The 19,027-nt window shown below is 40.3% G+C and overlaps 1 protein-coding gene across 4 annotated transcripts in view; it reads left to right on the top strand.

Moving 5' to 3' along the window:
• The window catches only part of IL1RAPL2 (interleukin 1 receptor accessory protein like 2), a 393,161-nt gene that overhangs the window by 181,425 nt on the left and 192,709 nt on the right, over positions 1–19,027 (top strand). For 3 of the 4 annotated variants that reach the window (XM_026848603.1, XM_026848604.1, XM_026848606.1), the window contains one exon: positions 18,042–18,315. The exons of the other annotated variant lie outside the window; for it this stretch is intronic. In XM_026848603.1, the coding sequence (XP_026704404.1) occupies positions 18,042–18,315 (274 nt within the window). The remainder of the gene's footprint in view (positions 1–18,041; positions 18,316–19,027) is intronic. 4 annotated transcript variants of the gene reach the window in all.

Genomic DNA, 19,027 nt, shown 5'->3' with positions numbered 1-19,027 from the left:
AGCGCACAATGCTTGGTTTCACCTGACCACGGAACTTTTGTCAAAGCTCAAAAGAGTTTTGGTAAAGTTACAGACATAACAAATGCTTGAATGATTCAGCCACCTCCTTGTGAACACCGTTTTTTCCATCCCCAAAGAAATACCATCTCTCTTGTATATCGTTCCACTAGGGAAGCCTGGGTGTGTATGGCCAGAATATTTTTAGTTGTTGTCTCCCTTCAATGAAAGCAGCATTTCTTCTGCAGGCGGGAAGGAAAGGGCAAGGTGCTTGTAGGAATTCCCACTAGAACATTTAAAACAGAGCAAACACTCACCTGAAAGCTCTTGGGAAAGAAGATAAACTTTAAACATCCAAGTTTTGAAGTTTTTACTGGAGCACAGAGTGCATATGAACCTCGTTAAACTCTGTGGGTTGAAACAATTCAAAACCCCAAACTTGTAGGAGACACAAGGGAAGGGGAAAAAAAAAAAAAAAAAAGGGTTTAAAAAAAAAAAAAGCTTGTGGAAGCCTGTTACTCATGAAGGGTTTGGAAGTCAGAAGTGATGTGCTAAAGTTTCTTCATTGAATGTGGGCAGGGGTAATTAAAATCTAGAGGATGTTAATGAGGAGCACAAGGCTGCACACTGTCACAGGAGCCTGAGCTGCATACGAACTGATTTGCTGGGAAGCAGGCTTTAAATCTGGGTTTCTTGAGCTGTGGTCCATAACACATCAGAAAGCGATCTCTGCACCAGCTATGAAAAGAGACTGCAAAGACCACTGTATAGAGTGGAATCAAATAAAAGCAAGAGAAACATTTTTAAATTTAGGCTTATTTTGATGTGAAAATCACTATGGCAGCAAGGTGAGTAACAGCTGTTTATTCGTTCCCTCAGATCTAGCTTAGGTTATTTTTAATTTAGGACTGTTTCAACTGCCAGCTGATGCTCTCTGTCCACTGGTAATTCTTTCGGCGTAGATCTAAACCAGAGCTGGGGTTATAGAAGTGAGATTCCCATCCGCACCTGAGCTCTCCTAAGCCAACATGGTTCTTCTGTGGTGCATCTTGCTGATATACAATGTACTCCAGTCACATTTGTGTGGCGTAGAAAGGACTGTCTTATGTTGATCTCCCAGAATGTTACTGAACATGACTAAAAGATATAGTTTAGAGAAATAAGCAATGATAGGGTGAATTCAGGGATGCAGTTCCTGCAGTTTCAATTTTTTCATCAAGCCTCAGGGGATACCACAGTTAAAAACAAACACAAAGCTCACGATTATTAATTATTAATTATAATTTAAGAAGGGGAAGAACAAAGTACAAAACCAACCTAGTGTACTTCAATTACAATTTCCTTCTCTCCACCAGAAGTTCTTCCCAAAGATTACATGTTTGAGAGTTGACTTGCCTCTGGGAGCTCATCTTTTAATGCATGAAGTCTGGAGCATATAACTTTCAAAACAATAGAAATTCCCATCTTAGGGCATCCTGGGCTAGATCTGTGTTAGCATGTAATTTGGTGCAGCAAGAGCAGATTGTTAGAAAAAAGGATTTGGGGCAGAAGCGCCCACATCTAAATGGTATGTGGTTTGTGGGGGTTTGCTTCCAACCAGATTGAATCCTGGGGTTCTGCTGATCCCCTGGGATTGAATGTCTCCCAACCTCTTGTCTGCTTTGGAGCAATCTGAGGACCTGCCATCGATTTAGACTGGTTTGTCTCCATTTGGGGTGGGAGTGAATGTGTGTATATACCCGCAGCGCAGCCCCTGGGGTAATATCCTCCTGATGAAACGTAGTTTCTGTACACCAAAACCCGCTTTGTGGACTGAACTGAGAGAGGTGAGGGAGGACAACAGTAGGATTTGATTCAGAGCTGCACTACTGCTCTGAATTGTGATGATAATATGGATAAGATGCCCAAAATTGTGTGAAGGTGGACACCAGCAGGAGGTTGAAGGTCAGGGAGGAGGTCTGCCAGGGATCTGTACATCATCTCACAAATAGGCAGGTGTAATTCTTCGTTCTCTGAAACAGATGGGATTAAGTTTTATTCAGTTTATTCATTTATTAAAGACTCTCTTCAAGGTACAGTCTTGTGGCAGGTGAAATTAATGTGTATGATCGTTTTTTATTAAAACTAAATCCTTCTCTTTCAAATCATTTTTTTTGCTTTAACAAAGCAAAAATTAAGTCCAGCAGTTCAGACATGTTTTGACAAGTGTTATCTCCCCTGTGATAGGGTGTCCTGGTGAACTACAGCACAGAACCAGTGCTGTACTGGGATTGTGGTACCCATGGATATTCTTTGGGGGACCTTTACATGCTGTTTATTATCTTGGCATACACAAGCTTAGTCTGAGACAGGAGAATGTGTTGCTTGCTTTATTGAGAGAAATGTAGTTACTTCTGTTCCTGGTGTTGCTGTACATGGGATAAATTTAATCTTTAGAGTTTGTTAGGGGTTCAACACTACCTTTTGTCATCAGCACCTCACGGTCAGTCTGCCCATCTGTAGCACCATGACAACCCTTTGAGGTGCTTCCAGGCAGCTCTATGGCTTGAGCAGTGAATCTGAGCAGGTACCTACCAGGGTAGGAGCTGGGGGCTTGGGGTTCCCCCACGCAAGCTTGGTTTCAGCCACTGAGATAGAGGGAATTTGACCACTTAGGGAGTTTAAAGTTTTAGCACTTTCAGGTACCTCAGCAAATGAACTCAGTGTTCCTTTTGTTCTGATGGGTTTTGTCTGGAGCTTTGATTAATTATGAGGTGAAATTCTGTTTGGACTGGGTCCAGGCCTACTTACTTTATATCAAAGTAGTTTAATTTTAAAAGTCATTTGAAACTTGCTTGGAGGACCTTGGGCTTCATCCGTTTTCTTGGCAGTTCCCAGAGAAGTAACTGGGGGGACTGGAACTAGATGATCTCTTAAGGTCCTTTCCAACCCAAACCATTCTATGATTCTGTGGTTTGGTAAGCTGACAAAATGCAGCCAGACCATTACCTGTGCATGGTCACTAGTGTTCCATATTTACATGTTATAGGATCACAGTATTATATTCCTGAACTATACTGATATGGTGAAGTATCTTGTGATTGTATAAAATTGTGTTTGAATGAAAATATGTGAAAACCAGCATCTTGACAAATTTCCTACCTATTCAAGGAATTTACAAAGAGTGCATATATACATACATACACCCTCTCCTGGCAATACTCTTTTTTTATACTTACTGTACAAAAACTGCAGAGCATTCATGGGAGGAGAATTTTTCCACTAATTAGTTCTTTGAACTTAAAACAGAAACATTGTTTAGTAAAGAATAAAGGGCAACATTTTACAAATGAAGAATAGATTATAAACCCCACAGTTGTGTCTGTAGATGTTTAACTCTTATAGGGAATGGCTACTTAGTTATCTTTGATGGTCTGGGCCTTAGAGTCTGTGATTTCTTTACTACCATAAACAATCCACCCAAAACTGTGATTAAAGGCTTAAGGAATGTGTATTTAAGTCATAAAAATATGTACATAAATTTTTTGCTGATTCATTGCGCTGTAAAGCACATCCTTATTTATTATTATAAATGAATCTCTAATGTAGCTCATGCAAAGTCTTAAATGAGTGCCATTCTTTTTCATTAGGTAGCTCTTTAAAATCAATAATGTTTTCTTTAAGGGAAAGCTTTGGCTGTTACTAATTTAAATCTCATTAACTTTTGCCTTTTTTTTCCCTAAGGTTCAATTGGAGCTACATTTTTCATTTAGATTTGAAGCTGCAGGCTACATGTAATTCCATTTAAAAACCCAAGGTAGGCAGGAATAATGTTGGGTTAACAGTAATTTAGAGAACCAAAAATTCAGAATATTTTGCATGCAGCCTACTCCTGTAATTTAGAAGAAAATGGTCTTTCCAGCACAAAGTTTGGAGATGCATGGGCATTTGAGAAATCCTTTCCTAATTAATGTAAAGTTTGCAAAACCAGTTTGAAAGTCACTGTTTCCTGCATCATATTCTTCTGATCTGTGCACATGTATGTGCAGTGAAGGCTTGTGAATATTCTTGAGACCCAAGGTTTAACCCCAGTCACCTCTGTCCATGCCTCTGTTTGCATGTCTGTTGGTTGGGGTCTAGTGGGACACTGCTGTCATTCTTTACATCCTTCAAGTGTGTTATCTCTGCTCTCTAGAGTGCCAAGACTATTTTTGAATATATGCAAATAGAAGCAAAGTAGTGCAGGGTCCTTTACACCTGTTGAGTAGATTCATCTCTTCTTACAGGAGGCTACTACATAGAGAAGCAGTCCAGTAGCAACTGGGCTATTAGTGATGCTGCTTGTTATCTCAAGTTTGTAGCTCATTAATGGGGTTATATTTCCTTATTTTTATTACTAAATTAAACACACTGATCAGTCCCAGGGAAGAGGAACAAAATCCAATTCTTGTCATTTTGATGGCATACTTTGGAATATTCAGTATTAAACAATAGCAAAAAATTTTATTGTAAAAGTGTACGCAGCCCTGGGCAGTCTGGAGATTGAAAACTTAGCACAGCTTTTCAAAATAGGGGTTGGCTGGAAGGGTTCTGGCACCGTGTTACTCACTGCACATCAAAATGAACACATTACAAGCAGTGGTTATTTTCAATTATGTAAAATCAGATGAGTCTTTAGAGAGATTAAAATGAGATTTGTAATGGCTTAGGAGAATTCTTAAAATTGACAACTTGACACAGTATGATTTCAGATTATGTGAAATCTGGAATGAGGGTATTTATATTTCTGTTTGCAAAGATTCTATTCAGAGTCATCCTGATGGAAATATTTACAATGAAGACAATAATGTTTTTAATATGCAAATCATTCTAATTTCATTTCTTATACTGTCAACCTCACAGTGAAATATCATTTATTTCACAAGTGACACATGAAAAAATGTGATTGCATTTGTGATACTCTTATTTTTAACAGAAATATGACAGTAAGTATCTTCATCTTTGAAGAACATCTCTTTATCAGCAGTTCCCTTAACGTAGTTTGTATGATGTCTGCATCTCTTTATTTCTGATTCATACCCCTGGTTCTAAAACAGCTCTCTGAGTTTTTCCCCTTCACCTTTCAAAGATGATTTGCCATAGGGATGTGCTCCCAGGAGTATCAGCACCCAGTGCTGTGGGGTGCAGAGGTTCTGTAGGGAGCACTGACCTCAGTGGGAGTTGAACACCAACACCTCTAAGGCTGGACCATGCATTTTATGACAACAAGACTGATTTGTTGGCATCAAATTCTGCTTTAACCTTGATGAGAGCTGATTCAGAGTGCTTTTTTTTGTGTGCCCTGGGAACACATGTTATACTGTCAGGCCTCTCACTTCACTTCCCTGTCTGTAGCCCAAAGCCACTACCCTGAGGCCACATGCCTCCTGTGTACTTTTTCCCCTCTGGCTGGGAACAGTCATTTTCCTTTTCCTTCAGATGTAGAGCTGGACAGATGACACTTCTGTCATCTGAACTGAAATATCTGTCACCATGAACTGAAAAATAATGAAGTCAAAGTAATAATAAATTCGACTAGGTTGAATTGAATAGAACATTTTTAATTAGGAATGCATCCACTGACAACACTGTCACCATGAATCCTCCACCTATCCCCAGTTTCCTCACTGTACTAAATGCAGTTGTTGAATTCAACCTGCATTTAGCTGGGATGGTGAGGGAAGGACGGGGGACAGGGAGGCAGGAGAGCCCCAGCCCTGAGCTGGGAGCCAGGACCCCTCCCCTAGCTTGCCATGAGGTGCAGGGACAGCCAGCCTGCCCTGAGCAGGGATGGGAGTCCCCAGGCCACCGAGCAGTTGGCACCTCTCAAACTCATTAACTGCAGCTGGGCTTGGAAACGAGCACCCTATTTGTGAAGAAGACAGATGGAAGAAGGTGGTATCCAGCTTTATATTTCTGTCCTGACTCCCCTAATTCACTGTGAGTTTTTTCTGTTTAAGAACTTAAGCACTGGTTTTACATATTCTAAAACATCGATTCCTAACTGGAAAACATACTGGTTTTCCTTGGGATGATCTGTACAGAAGCCAACCCAGGTGTAGCCACATCAACACTTTGTTGTATTAATCATTCTAAAATACTACTTAAACACTTGTCCTCAGACTGTCATGGCCGTCAGTTCCCAAGGCTGAGAAAGTAAATGAAGGCTAGAGGTTAGGGCTAAAAACTGGGAGTGAGCAAGAAGCTTGATAGAAAATGAGCAGTCTCCACATTGCATGTGGAGTGTTGAGTAACTACTCAGTACAAGTGGAGAGACAGTAATTTGAATAGTGACTCCAGTTATGTAATTTTTCTGGTTTATTGGTAGCTCAGGTGGAGGCTTGAATGATGATTTTTCAGAGCCTCTTTAACCTTGAGCTGTGATGATTTAATAATGATGTGCTGATGGATGGTGGGGCTGCAGGATGGTGTCCCAGCTGGAGGATGTGATCTGAAGAAAGGCCTCAGGTGCCAAGGGCTCCCCATCTCCCCACATCCCAGATCCCAATTCCCATCTTTGCCTTGCCTCGCCTCAGCCTGGAGCTCAAATATCTCTCCATCTTCCTGTCCCCATCTTGAGCGCTACTTGGTGAAACACGTGGCAGCTGTGTTTTGCAGAATGAGTTGGGACTGTTGGGGATGACAGGAGGCCTATGAATAAAATACAGACCTGTTTGTTTTGTGCCGTTCTGAGCAAATGATGTATTAGTAATGAAGTATTTGGAGTTAGTCACTTTTGCTTACTAATAAATGAAATGTTCCTGCTACCTGTTTTGTTTCTGGCTCATGAAGTTACAGGGAAATGTGAGGAAAAGGCTGTAAACGGGGCTGGTGTGGGGTCTGTCTGCTTTATGGTTGTTCTTACTTAAAGATAAATAGTTGCTGCTCTGTGTCAACTCAGGGCAGTGGTGGTTTCAGTGGGGTTTCAGCTGTTGGCCCTGGTTTGAGTCTTTGGAGTCAGGACTTGGGAAGATGACTGGAAAGTGGACGAAGTTCCTGGAAGCATGTCCATGTGAGCAGCTGCAGCCCTGGTGATGACAGAATGGCCCCTCTCTCCCACCGAGGGGCTGTCGCCAGGGCTAGGGTTGGGTTGGGGAGGATCGAGGCCCCAGGAAGGGGGGCCTGAGAGCGGCCCGAGAGGAGTCGTGGTACTGGTGGCAGAGCCTGCTCAGGGCCAACACTCACAACTCATCTGGAAGTGGGTTGAGATTTTGGGGGATCTGGCAGACAGGGGTGCTGCCATCACAGACCCTTTTCACAGTCTGTGTCCGAGAAATTAAAGTGCATGTGGTCCCCTAAACATGTCCTTTATTTCTCCTGGAGATACGTTACTGGAGTGTGTGGAGCTGCCAGTGGATGCAGTGCTGTAAGATGTTGCGATAGGAAGGTTTTAGAAAATGTGTATGTGAATGATAAAGGTGTACCTAAACAAATGTGCAACACTGTGTGACAGAGCACAGCATGGCATTACTGCTTGCTGCTTTACCTAGAGAGACGTGTCTGTAACACGGGTAGCTGTTTTAATGGTTCATTTTTCAGTCATCCTTCATTTTTCTTTCTTGCATGTAATTATAATAGCTTGCAATAAGGATAACTCTATGTTTGTTTATTTTAAATAGAAACAAAAGTCCTAAGAACAACATTTACTGTTTAAGAATATCTTTTGGAAAGTACTTCATAATTCATCAGTGACAGACACATTTTAATCAAATAACTCTCTAATACTTCTATTCATGGTTGTCCTATAAAAGCAAATATTGTTTTGATTTGTGGATGTTCGTTTTACTGAAATGAAATTCAGTGTGTTCTGCAGTCAGGAGAGTTTCCTATTTAAATCCTGTTGCGTACGTGCAGCTAATGAATTAGAATGGGAGGAGGAATTACAACCTAGGTTAGAGCGTGGGTCACAGCCTTTTCAAACAGAGGTTCACATGTCGTGCAAGTGGAAATGGTAATTGGCCACTGCAGCTGAAATTATCTGTGCCAGGTAACAGGAGGAATGGCATAGCAATTGGAAAATGGTAAGGATGCCTAGATATCCAAAGGTAAATGTGTAGAGACAAAGCAAATGACTAAAGCTGGTTATTTGTTGCAATTAAATTCAGATGAACTTGACTTGTTCCTTTCTGTTCATGAGCATGTCCTGATTTGAAGTTGTGCAGTCTCTCTTCCTTTTTTTTTTTTTTTTTTTAAACATTGCAGTGTGTTCATCAAATAGTTTGCAAATGTCCAAGGCCCAAAACATTCATCCTGCCTAGTATGTTTGTGATGGGGAACTAGTTTTCTAAAGCATTTGGTAATCTTCTGACGGACTGACTGCATCTTTGTAAACTAGAAAATAAATTATTACAAGTAGGGTGGGGAGTGTGTGTACCTGGATACGGGCATTTGTGTGAAAGACTCCTGTTATGTGTCTGGACTGTGCTCAGCAAGGGCTGTGTCAGTGGCAGGACCAAATCATTGGGGTCGGGTAGGTTGGGAGAGGCCTCTGGAGGCCCCGAGTCGGCTTCTGCTCAAAGGCCTGGCATGATGGCATGGTTGGCTGCGTGGGCAAGGCAGGAGCATCGATCAGCCATGAGCTGCCCATGGTAAATGGGGAATTGGACTAACAGAAATGTCCCTGCTGAGGTGTCCTGGTGAATATTGCTTAAATCTTGTACAAATACCATGTAGCTCATCCACAGGAATAGCTTGAGTCCTGCTTTCCTCTTGTGGTAGAGGAAAGCACCTATCACTAGGCTCTTCTGCTGGTCTCCTTGCTCTCTTCTTCTGTTGAGCAGTCTTACTCTGCCACTAGTGAGAGGTAGTAAGAGCTCTCGCAGCAGGCCTGTGTCACTCAAGGATTCCCCTCTGTAGACAGTAGAAGAAATTAATTTAGCCTGATGTATTCAACAGGGAGTCGGTCTTCCTAACCTAATCCAAACTCAAGATTACTGTGCCCACAAAGCAGGTAATCCAACTCAAACTGTCCACATACTTGAAAAACAGATGAAAAATAAAATGATCTTGTGCATGTACACCAGTCTGTCTGCCCCACAAGGACCAGAAAGTTAATAGAGTTTCCTTCTCTTTAATTTTAAATTCTTATTATTCGCAGCTCTTTCCTACAATTCCCTGCTGGGAATCACAAGCAGTGGATATAGAGTTTCCTAATTGTGTGATTACTTGAGACTGCAACTACCTGATCTGGGATCCGGTTTCTATCTACTTTACCTTCAGTAACTTTATTCAAAGGGACTAATGAAGAGAGACTCATCAATTATTGAAATGATTTCAGCTTTGTTCCCAAATTTTACATGGTGCTAAAGGCTTGAAAACAGAAGTGTGTGAAAGTCTCCATGGGTTAATGTGGTTGGCTGGAGAATATTAAAACCAACTTAGAGAGTGTCCTTAAAGAGCTCGTGTATAGTCAACAGCACTTAAAATATTAATTGCATGTACCTTCAGGTATAAAATACATTTCTAGTGTGTTGCTCCTTACCCAAAATCTTCTTAGAATAAAATTTTTATTCATAATGCAGTGAGATATTTTCAGTCTGTTTTACTCATTATGTAAATGTTATTATTCTTCCTTTTCTTAGATACTGATTCTTCTTGGTTTTTTTTTTTTTTTTCTATGTAATTTCTCTAAAGGTAGTTCTATGCACCAAAGAAGTATCAGAGATGCAGGGTAATCTCTCTTTGTGCTTTTCCATCATTCATTGACTTCCTCAGGAATCGAAAGAGCTCATAAAAATGGCAGTATTAATTGTGGAAGATGTTAAACAAAATATTTTTTTCCCCTTTCTGGAGATTAGAGAGTGGAAGTATTTTTATTTACTGGATTTTGTGGGCATTATGTGAAAAAAAAAATGGGCTTCAGGTGGGTTTTCAGGCTGGGTGAACAGCTAATTTACAGTCATTATTGAGTTCATACCTCTGTTTGCACTGAGTTGTTGGGTGCCTGAATGGTTTGTTTATGGAATTTAAAATTTAGTATTTAACAGGAAAGTTCTGTCATTTGTTCAGTTCAAGAAGCAGATGTAATGTCACATAACTGATCTGGCCACTCCAGTCTAGAGCAACATACTTTTTCTTTAAAATAATGTTTCTTTGCTAGTAGGATAAAGAAAAAAGGGAGATGTGCTAATTTAATGATGTTATTTCATGGCTGACTTTGAAGAAATGGGGATGAATTTATAGATGCACAAACAGGAAAAGAAGTTTAATTGTTCGGGTAATTTGTTCACTGCAGATCACCCGCTTGACTTTACTTCTGTGGGAGCAAAGACAGAGGCTGGGCAGAGGCAGGAACTTTGTAAATGAACTTTCCCACAACCCTTTCAAAATCTGCCTGCCCCAGTGTGGGAGGGGACCCGCAGCGGGAAGGCTGGGGGATGCAGCAGGGGCTGAGAAGGCACGGCGGGCTGGAGCACCCTCCTTGAACCCTTCTGGAGCTGGGGCTTCGCAAAACGTGAAAGCATAAAGCCATGAAGTATGATTTCTTTATTGTTCATGTCCAGGCTCTACTGCTGTTGATTTTCAAGGTGCCTTTTACACTGTTTTCCACCGCGGTGACAGCCATGGAGAATCAAGGCACTACACTGAATATTTAAAACCAAACCACTTTATAAGTTCCAATTTCTGTACTGTTTACTTCAACACAGACTCTTTAAAAACCTGCCAGATACTGAAGTGATTGGGAGATCAAGGTCACCAAACACTCATTTTTAGGGTAAATATGCTGCATTTTAAACAGTTGTTTTAGTGCCCTCCTCCTCTTTTCTCTGTGCTCGGCAGAGCAATCCACTTGAAGTGCAGAGCACAGCTTTGGAAGGGCACTTCAGGTCCATCTGTCTCCAGGATCATCAGACTTGGACAAGGTAGCAAAGAATATGATGAGATCAGAGATTTCCTTTCCATCACAGAATGTGTTTCAGAGCTCCCTGTCTCAAGCAAAATCTGACCTGCCAGCTGTGATTTGCTCTTCTCTCCATCAGGAAGCATTCCTGAAAATCCCTGTGATAAGGTGCCACCTGAAAAGCTGTCTCTGACAAGCGCTACAGGATAAAATGCCCCATCCAGTAACTTCTACTGACACTATTTTAGTGCTTTTGTTCTTTCAGTATAATTTCTAAGTCTCAACCTCATTAATATGCCATCACTCCTGGAAGCTGAGAATTTGTTCAGGGTCCAAGCTGTTTTTCTTTCTCCCTAGCGAATTTTACAGATTGGTGTTCTACTAGTTTGTTCTTTCCTTTGCATTTTCATTATAAGACTAAAATGCTTCTGGCTCCATGTGTATATATAAGTGAGGACAGAGCAATCCATTGTTATTTGGACCTCTGGCAGAATATATTTACAGTTTCTTTGACCTCAAAGGAAATTATGAGTGTTCGGCTGGAATATTTGACATTTGAGTTGGGTTGCTTAGCCGTGCCTCTTGAAAGTTGGTCAAAAAAAAAAGAAGCGTATACAAGTCTTAAAAACCTCTTAGCCCATCTTATAGAAATTTGAAGCTGTGATCAAAATATGGAAAAAATTCTGCCAATGTATAAGGATAAGTAAATGCATTTTTCCTCATTTATGAGCCAGATTTGGAGAAATATTTGCATGTCTAAGGAAGTTTTTTTCCCATTCATCATTATTTGATTTAGGAATTTTGGAATATTTGCACTTTTACATGTCTTGAAAGACCTAAACCTTTTCACCAGTAAGTTTGAATAGTCTAAATCTTGCTCAAAAACATTCAGAAAGTGGAGATCAGAGTAGAGACACTACAAAGCCAGTGAGTGATCCTCTTCTTAAATGTTGTGTTACTACAGCAAAATAGTCTTGGTTGGTGATTGCTGAATCTAGATGTTTGTGTGATAGAAATGAATTATTTAGTTAAAATTGTTAACAGGGTAGTAGGAGAAACACTGCAAAATTCACCTATCTTGAATCACGATAAACTTGGTTTTTTTCTCAGGACTGAAGGTGGTTTTCCGAGTGGTCTTCATCTCTAACAGATATATGTCTTTGATTTACTATATCCCTCAGGGAACAACTATTTTATTTTTAACTAAAATGCGGTTTAAAATATGAGCATAGTCAGATTCAAAAACTAGTTTTCGCTTGACTCAAGGGTGAAACTGTAACTCACAGAAAAGAAACATCACAGACACTTTACCTGAACTCTCTTATCCTTTCCTCCCTACTTGATATTTGAGATGAGCTCCCCAGCTGCTGGAAAAGGCCACCTTCCACTGCCTTCTGAAGTACTGCTGGTGTAGGCTTCTCCCTCTCACCTGTAAAACTGGGTAACCTGCTCTCCACGTCAGAGATAACAACTCTGATGTCTTTCAGCAGAGTGGATTTGTACTGGTGGTTGTGAGAGTGTCCATTGACCATCCAGTCTGGTAGGTCTGCTAAGCTGAGGGAGTTCTACAAGTAAAGATCTTACCTTGCTTTGGAGGTGCCATCCATGATTTTGAAGAATGCACAAAGTGGTCAATAGCCTGTTTTGTTTGAAATGCCTTCTCTGACCAGCAAATGTATCTCTGAATATTGGAGTACTTAAAGATTCACAGATAGGGGTAGGGGCTGGTGGTGGCTGTCAGTTTTTAGGTGGCTCCCTGACTCAGCTCATGGTGTGAGGAGGAGGGAAGGGTGCTGGGAGGAGTTGGGGTGACAGGGGACAACATGCTGTGCTCAGCTGACAGACAGGTCTCATATGGCAGCACCAGGCTGTGATGACATGCTGGCAGGGGTCTGCAAGCACCGCAGCAGAATTAGCACAGCACAGCCAGAAAGCCAGAGATGTGAAACCAGTTATGAGCCTAGCTGAACACCCTGACCCTTTGTGAAGACCACGTCCAGCCAAAGCTATTAAAGGCATTACTGCATTTGCCCAGATGCAGGATGTGTTCCCTTTTCTCCACAATCAAGATCTGAAAATACCAAATTGACTAAAATTCACAGGCTGTAACTGATTTCTCTTCTTTAAGAGTAAAAAATTTGCATCCTTTTTCTGACTTCCTTAATGGAGTGCATCTATCATTGCTATGTGTCTGCAAACTCCGAGCATGATGGATATCAATTCCTGGATTCTGCTGTTCCATGGCTAATATATAAATAATAATATAACTCCTGTATCAGAGGAATGGGTTTTGGTTTTTTTTTTTTTTTCGTGACTATGTATTTACAGCTTCAAGCATTGCTTGATTTGTGGAGCAATAAATTTAATACATTAGCTACTGTATTATTTTTTTAATTATTTATTTGTAGATGATTTCAATTTAAAATGAGATTTTCAGGTAACAAGGTAGGCAAACATTTTTAACAATGCCATGATATAAATTGCTGTAGGTGACAGATCCCTACAAAAATTATTACAGGCAGATTCGCAATGCAAAAAAATTATTTATGTGGCAGCAAGCAGAAAGACAAATTGCTCAGAGACTGTGTACATGCTCTTCTATAATTGCTCATAAATTATTATGGTTCATGTTAAAATGCATCTAGACTCCCTAGACAACTAGATTTATTTAAAATAAGAATAATGGGAAATTACCAAGAAATATTGGGGAAGGAGATGCAGTACACACTTTGGGTGATTGCTAACATAGAAGTACAGTAACTTATTGTCAGCCAACTTAATCTATAATTTGCTTAATAATTTTGAAACCTTCATTTTCAGTTTCATTAGCCTGGATAGCTAACTGGGATGGGCCCAGTGGGGCCCCACCGTGATTCACTGTTGCTATGTTTCTCTGCCCATCAGGACTCTCTCCTTCACCCATGGCTCTCGTGTACCTGAACACTTGCATGTTCTATGGCCGAGGATTGAATTTAGTCAGTTAGGTTAGAAGTTATGCTATCAGGGTGGGGGACTGACAGATAGATGGGCAAACCTCTTTTTCTTTTGAAGCTGGGCTACAAATGGGACAGTGTTTTTCATGTACTCCCACTGCTCCAAATTTTAGAAAATATTTCAGATAATTGTCTGTATTGGAAGTGTCTAAAATACACCCACAATGGATAGGATTTAATTTGAATGAGCTTCCAGTCAGGCACTTATTAAGGATCAGCTGACTATTGGGTAGCAGAGAAAAAAAAATGTATATATATTTATTATATAAGTGTGTCTCTCTGACGCCATTATTTTTCTCTTCTTACCACACTGATTATATTATATATTGAGAGCCAGCCCAACAAAAATGACAGGAAACTTTGTTCTGGATAATGGAGTGCTAAACTCCACCTAAGCAGCTCTAGTCATTTGTAACGACAGCTTGGAGAATACTCCAAACGAATCTAACAATGCTCACGCTCCAGTGACTGACAGCGTGGCAGGAGGAAATATTTCAGCTTCCATGTGAGCGCAGGGAGCCTGACCTAGATTTTAGCCTCTACAGCTTTGTCAGAGGAAACGTTCTTGACTGTGTATTTAACAGGGAAAAAAAAAAAAAAAAAGAACAAGGGGAAGAAGTCGTCTCCTGTTTGATTAGTCTTTCTTCAATAATTAAGATTTAGTCAAGGCTCTCTGTGAGACTTCTCCCCTCCGCAGATGCCATCAGCCCGATGATGAACGGTTGCTCTGTTCCCCGTGCGCTGCCCTCTCTGTACTTACCGCCTCCCGGCGCGCTGCGGGGAGCGAGCTGCTGCGGGGAGCGAGCTGCTGCGGGGAGCAGGCGGCGCGGGCAGGGCGGCGGGCGGGCAGCCTGCCTGCGCCTGCCCCCTCGGCTGTGCTCGCTCTGTTGGGGTCAGCCTCGCTGCTGGCTGCCAAAATTCGTCCATTCAGATACTGTTAATGGAAAAAGATCTCTAGTGTAAAACTCCTTTTCTTTCTTTTCCGCTTTGAGATGCGGGCGCGGGGCTGGGGTCAGGTCACCGTGCCTGGTGTCTCCAGTGGGGCGCTGGCAGTGCCCTGGCCCCACAGCTTCCCTCCACCAGGGAGCCGTAGAGGAGTTTCAGCCCCTCTGAAGACCTGGCTGTAAATTTCTGTTCAGGTGTCTTTCATCTATTCCACTGTGCTTTATATACTCCAGCAGTTGTGATTTTGAAAATAAAATAATAGAGAAGTGCACGCTAGAAGGGAGAAGAAATTTTCAAGTGGAAGATGAAGGAGATTGAATGGCACTGAAGGATGCTTAGCGTTCATTTGAGCTGTGCTTTGACAAGTTATTTGGTGTGACTTTGGGAGAAATTTTATTGAAGCAGAGGCATTTCAGCTTCCAAAGCTGGATTTCCATATTGGGTCAGTACCTAACTCCGTAGCTCTTCCTAATTGTGACTCTGCTTTGTGAAATAAATGAGAAACTGGCACCTTTCTGCTTGACCCACGAGCTTTCTATGTGTGTGTGAATGACAGTTACTCTTTACTGTGGTTTAACTTTGCTTGAACCATCACAGGTTCAAAAGTGTTAGATGACACGACAGGCTTAGATTGAGAGAAGATTGACAGAATTAATTAGATTGGCTGAATTAGTTTGGATCTAAATTCCAGTTCTGGGCACCTCTATTCATTTCAGCTTATGCCCCTGCTTAGACTTTTGTGACTTTGCTAAAGCACAGGAGGAAGGGTGCCTCTGAGAATACCTATATGTCCTGGAGAACGGGGATGAGCCATCTGGAGAGCTCAGCTTTGCCTTTCGCATCCCCTGCTGAGAGAAGGCAGCTGTAAGCTCTGCACTGCTCCTTAATTGTAAACTCACACCAGCCTAAAGAGCAGAGCTTAAAAAAAGCACAGAGCTTTTGTGAGGAAGCTCTGTATGGAGTACATTGATACCCACTCAATGTAAAAGCCCTCAAAGCCACCTGTATAAAATAATGAATGATGTCAGAACCAGGCTTTAATGTAAAAGTGGACTGAATGGGTTTGTAGGACTGGGAGAGTTGGGTTCTTTTTCCAGCTCTGCTGCTGGTTGCCTGGGTCTGTATAACACCATTGCAGAGAGGTGTGAATGCAGTGTTTCATGGGCTCCTGGCAAGAGAGCATTTGAGTTACAGTGTGCAGCTTTGGTCATGGTGAAGGATGTTATAAACCTGGAGGGCATGCACTGAGAACAAATACGTCGGTACATGATTTTCAGGTGAGGATTATCCAAATTTGTCCTGTTCTGTGTGGCACTAAGCTATGAGAGGGAAAACACGGAGGAAGAAGTGATGCTGCAGCAGTGAAGAAAAGTCATTAACTTGCCACTGGCCTTTCATTTTATGTCATTAACAGTAACTGTTAAAAGCAAGAAGCAATGGATTTTAATTTAAATCAGCAGGATGTTTTTGGTGAAAAGAAAATGGAAGTTAACCAAAACTGTGTGTACATAACTTCAGGTGAATGTCTTGGTTTGGGGGCTTTTTTTGTTGAAGAAATCTGTTGGCACAACCAGCTGCTGTGTTTGCGTCTGCCCGTGGGGTGGGTGGCAGGAGCATCACTTGAGGTGAAGGTATTGTATGATCTCCCTTTGCCTGTCAATACCCTCGTGACAGTAGATATATTAAAAGTATAGTTTTGAGTAATGAGTTTCCTTTCCCTCTTGAGCCTATATTAGTTTTACAAGTAAAGTTTGTTTTGCAACAAGATGTTACCTGGAAGTTTATGTATTAGAAATACATGAAAGAGGTCAGTGTCAGTGGGTTTAAAATATGGTTCAGTTGCATGGTTCATGTGGTCGCAGTACAATTAAAGCTGATTCACTGCAATGGGAAAAGTAAAACCTTCCATTTATCACAGTTAGTTTTGAAGGATTCAAGAGAAGCCTGAAAAAAGGGTAGGTATCATTTAAAGACAGTAAAAGCCACTAAAAAAGAAAAACTGGATCAGGTAATTCCATCACATGTAGGAATTTTGGCTCACTACATTTGTTTAGGAAATAAATAAAATCACTTAATGTGTGAATCCTATTAAAGATGTATATGAAATGGAGAGTGTATGAGAATATCTAACATTTAGAATTTGAGAATTGATACTGTAAACGCAGAAGAGGCAACTTGAACCTTACTTGGTTGAATTTGAGGTATCTACGTCGGGGGTAAAGATGTTCCACTTACATGTAGCTGGATATGATCAATAAATTCTAAAACCTACAGATTTCATCAAGCCTGTTAATTTTAGGTAGTGTGTTTGCCTATTGATGATATGCCTTTTCAGTCTTTTTCTTTGGTCATATTCTTGGTTGACTATCAGGCTTACGGTTTTCCCAGCAATAAAAAAAAAGATTGAATTTAAAAGTCTTTGCTATGTTGTATGTTGATATGTATGCATGTTCTAGGATTATATTGTAACTAAATGATTTAAAATAACGGGAGAAATTTTTTTAGGGAAAAGTAATATTTTATTAAACTGGCTGACGTATGTTCATTTTTAAAGTGAAGTATCAAGAAAACTGTTTCAAAAGTTTTTGCTGAACAGAACATCAAAAGATCCCTTTTCATATTTCTGCAATTCCTGTATTAAGCTTGATTGCATAGGGAGCATGTTGTAATTGTATCCTGTTGTATATGATACATATCTCTATAGTCTGAGTAGGCTGTTGGGAAAAAAAAAAGCTATGTGGATCTGCCTTGAAAAGAAAATGATAAAATGCATATCTGTTAGTTGTTTGGTTTTGTTTTTTTTGTTTTTTTTTTTTTTTTAATGTAATGTAATTAGCAGAGGTGAATAGAGAAGTTTTAAGGGATAAGATTGGGATCAGATGGCAATGTACATTTTCCTCCAACAAGGAATTAAAGAATTCAAAACTGGTTTACAGGGGCAAGTAGTTAAGGTGAAAGCACTTGGTTTATTTATTAAAGAATTAGTGTTTTGGGGATAAAAGTAACGATATTCTAAAGAAATGGGATTGAGCAGGCCCAGTGTGCTCTATTTACTGCCTGCACATTTGCATTTACATGTAACTAGAAAAGGTGTATAAAACCCTTTAATTGGCAATAGCTGCTTCATGTTTTCACATTGCTATAAAACAAAGGTTCTTTTCTTTTAATTGCATTTCACAAGCTGCCTTTCACTGTCTTGAAAAAAAATATCTGTATCTAATATTTCTTTATTATTGTTTTGCTTTCAGTTGATGGTTGCATTGACTGGTCAGTGGATCTCAAGACATACATGGCTTTGGCAGGTGAACCAGTCCGAGTGAAATGTGCCCTTTTCTACAGCTATATCAGAACTAATTATAGCATGGCCCAAAGCACAGGTCTTAGGCTTATGTGGTACAAAAACAAAGGAGATTTAGAAGAACCCATTATATTTTCTGAAGTTAGGATGAGCAAGGATGAAGATTCAATATGGTTTCACTCGGTTGAGTTGCAAGACAGTGGTTTCTACACATGTGTTCTAAGGTGGGTATTGTGTTAAAGTCTAACTAAGAATACATAGATTGTCTTGGTTAAAAAAAAAATGTTTAAATTTAGCTCTCAGGGTTGAGATATTCTTCCAGTTAATATATACTTATTATTTTTATTGTCATAATTATATATCACATAATGCTTTGTCTCAAAATTACTTTCCCTAGTAATTGTAGTTACCTCTTCCAATACTGTAATTAAACATGTGCTTTCACTTATTTTCTTCTCTTTTTAAGTCCAACGTTTGCAAATTCTCAATTTGCCATAAACCTTCAGAACTGGATGCTTCTTAAATCATGACGTGTTTTGGTTAAGTAATGCTCTTTTTCAAGTCCTCTGAGTTATTCAAGAGTTAGACACAGTTTGAATATCTGATGGGGTTAGGCCATGGGGAGTTACAGTTCTGTCTGGCTTTGGAGAAATGTTTATTTTAATATATGGTTATGATTTGTTATGAATTTAAGCAGACCTTGTTTGGTAAGTCACTGAAATGCATGTCTCAGAAGTATTTTGGAACTGTTGGATGAGCCTTAAATTAAGCATGTGCTGGAGCTCGTGATTTCCATCATGTGGCTGTTGATGTCAGCTCTATGCTTAAAATGAGAGGATAAAAAAGGAGGACTCTTTAAGAATGAATGAATAAATATTCCTTAAATGATCCAGTTTTGAATTGAAAGGACTTTATGGATACTTTATATGATTCAGT

The sequence above is a fragment of the Athene cunicularia genome (assembly GCF_003259725.1).
Source record: "Athene cunicularia isolate RWA chromosome 4 unlocalized genomic scaffold, athCun1 chr4_part3, whole genome shotgun sequence".
Lineage (NCBI taxonomy): Eukaryota > Metazoa > Chordata > Aves > Strigiformes > Strigidae > Athene > Athene cunicularia.
The sequence above is the reverse complement of the archived record's forward strand: the minus strand, read 5'-3'. Positions and strand labels throughout refer to the sequence as shown.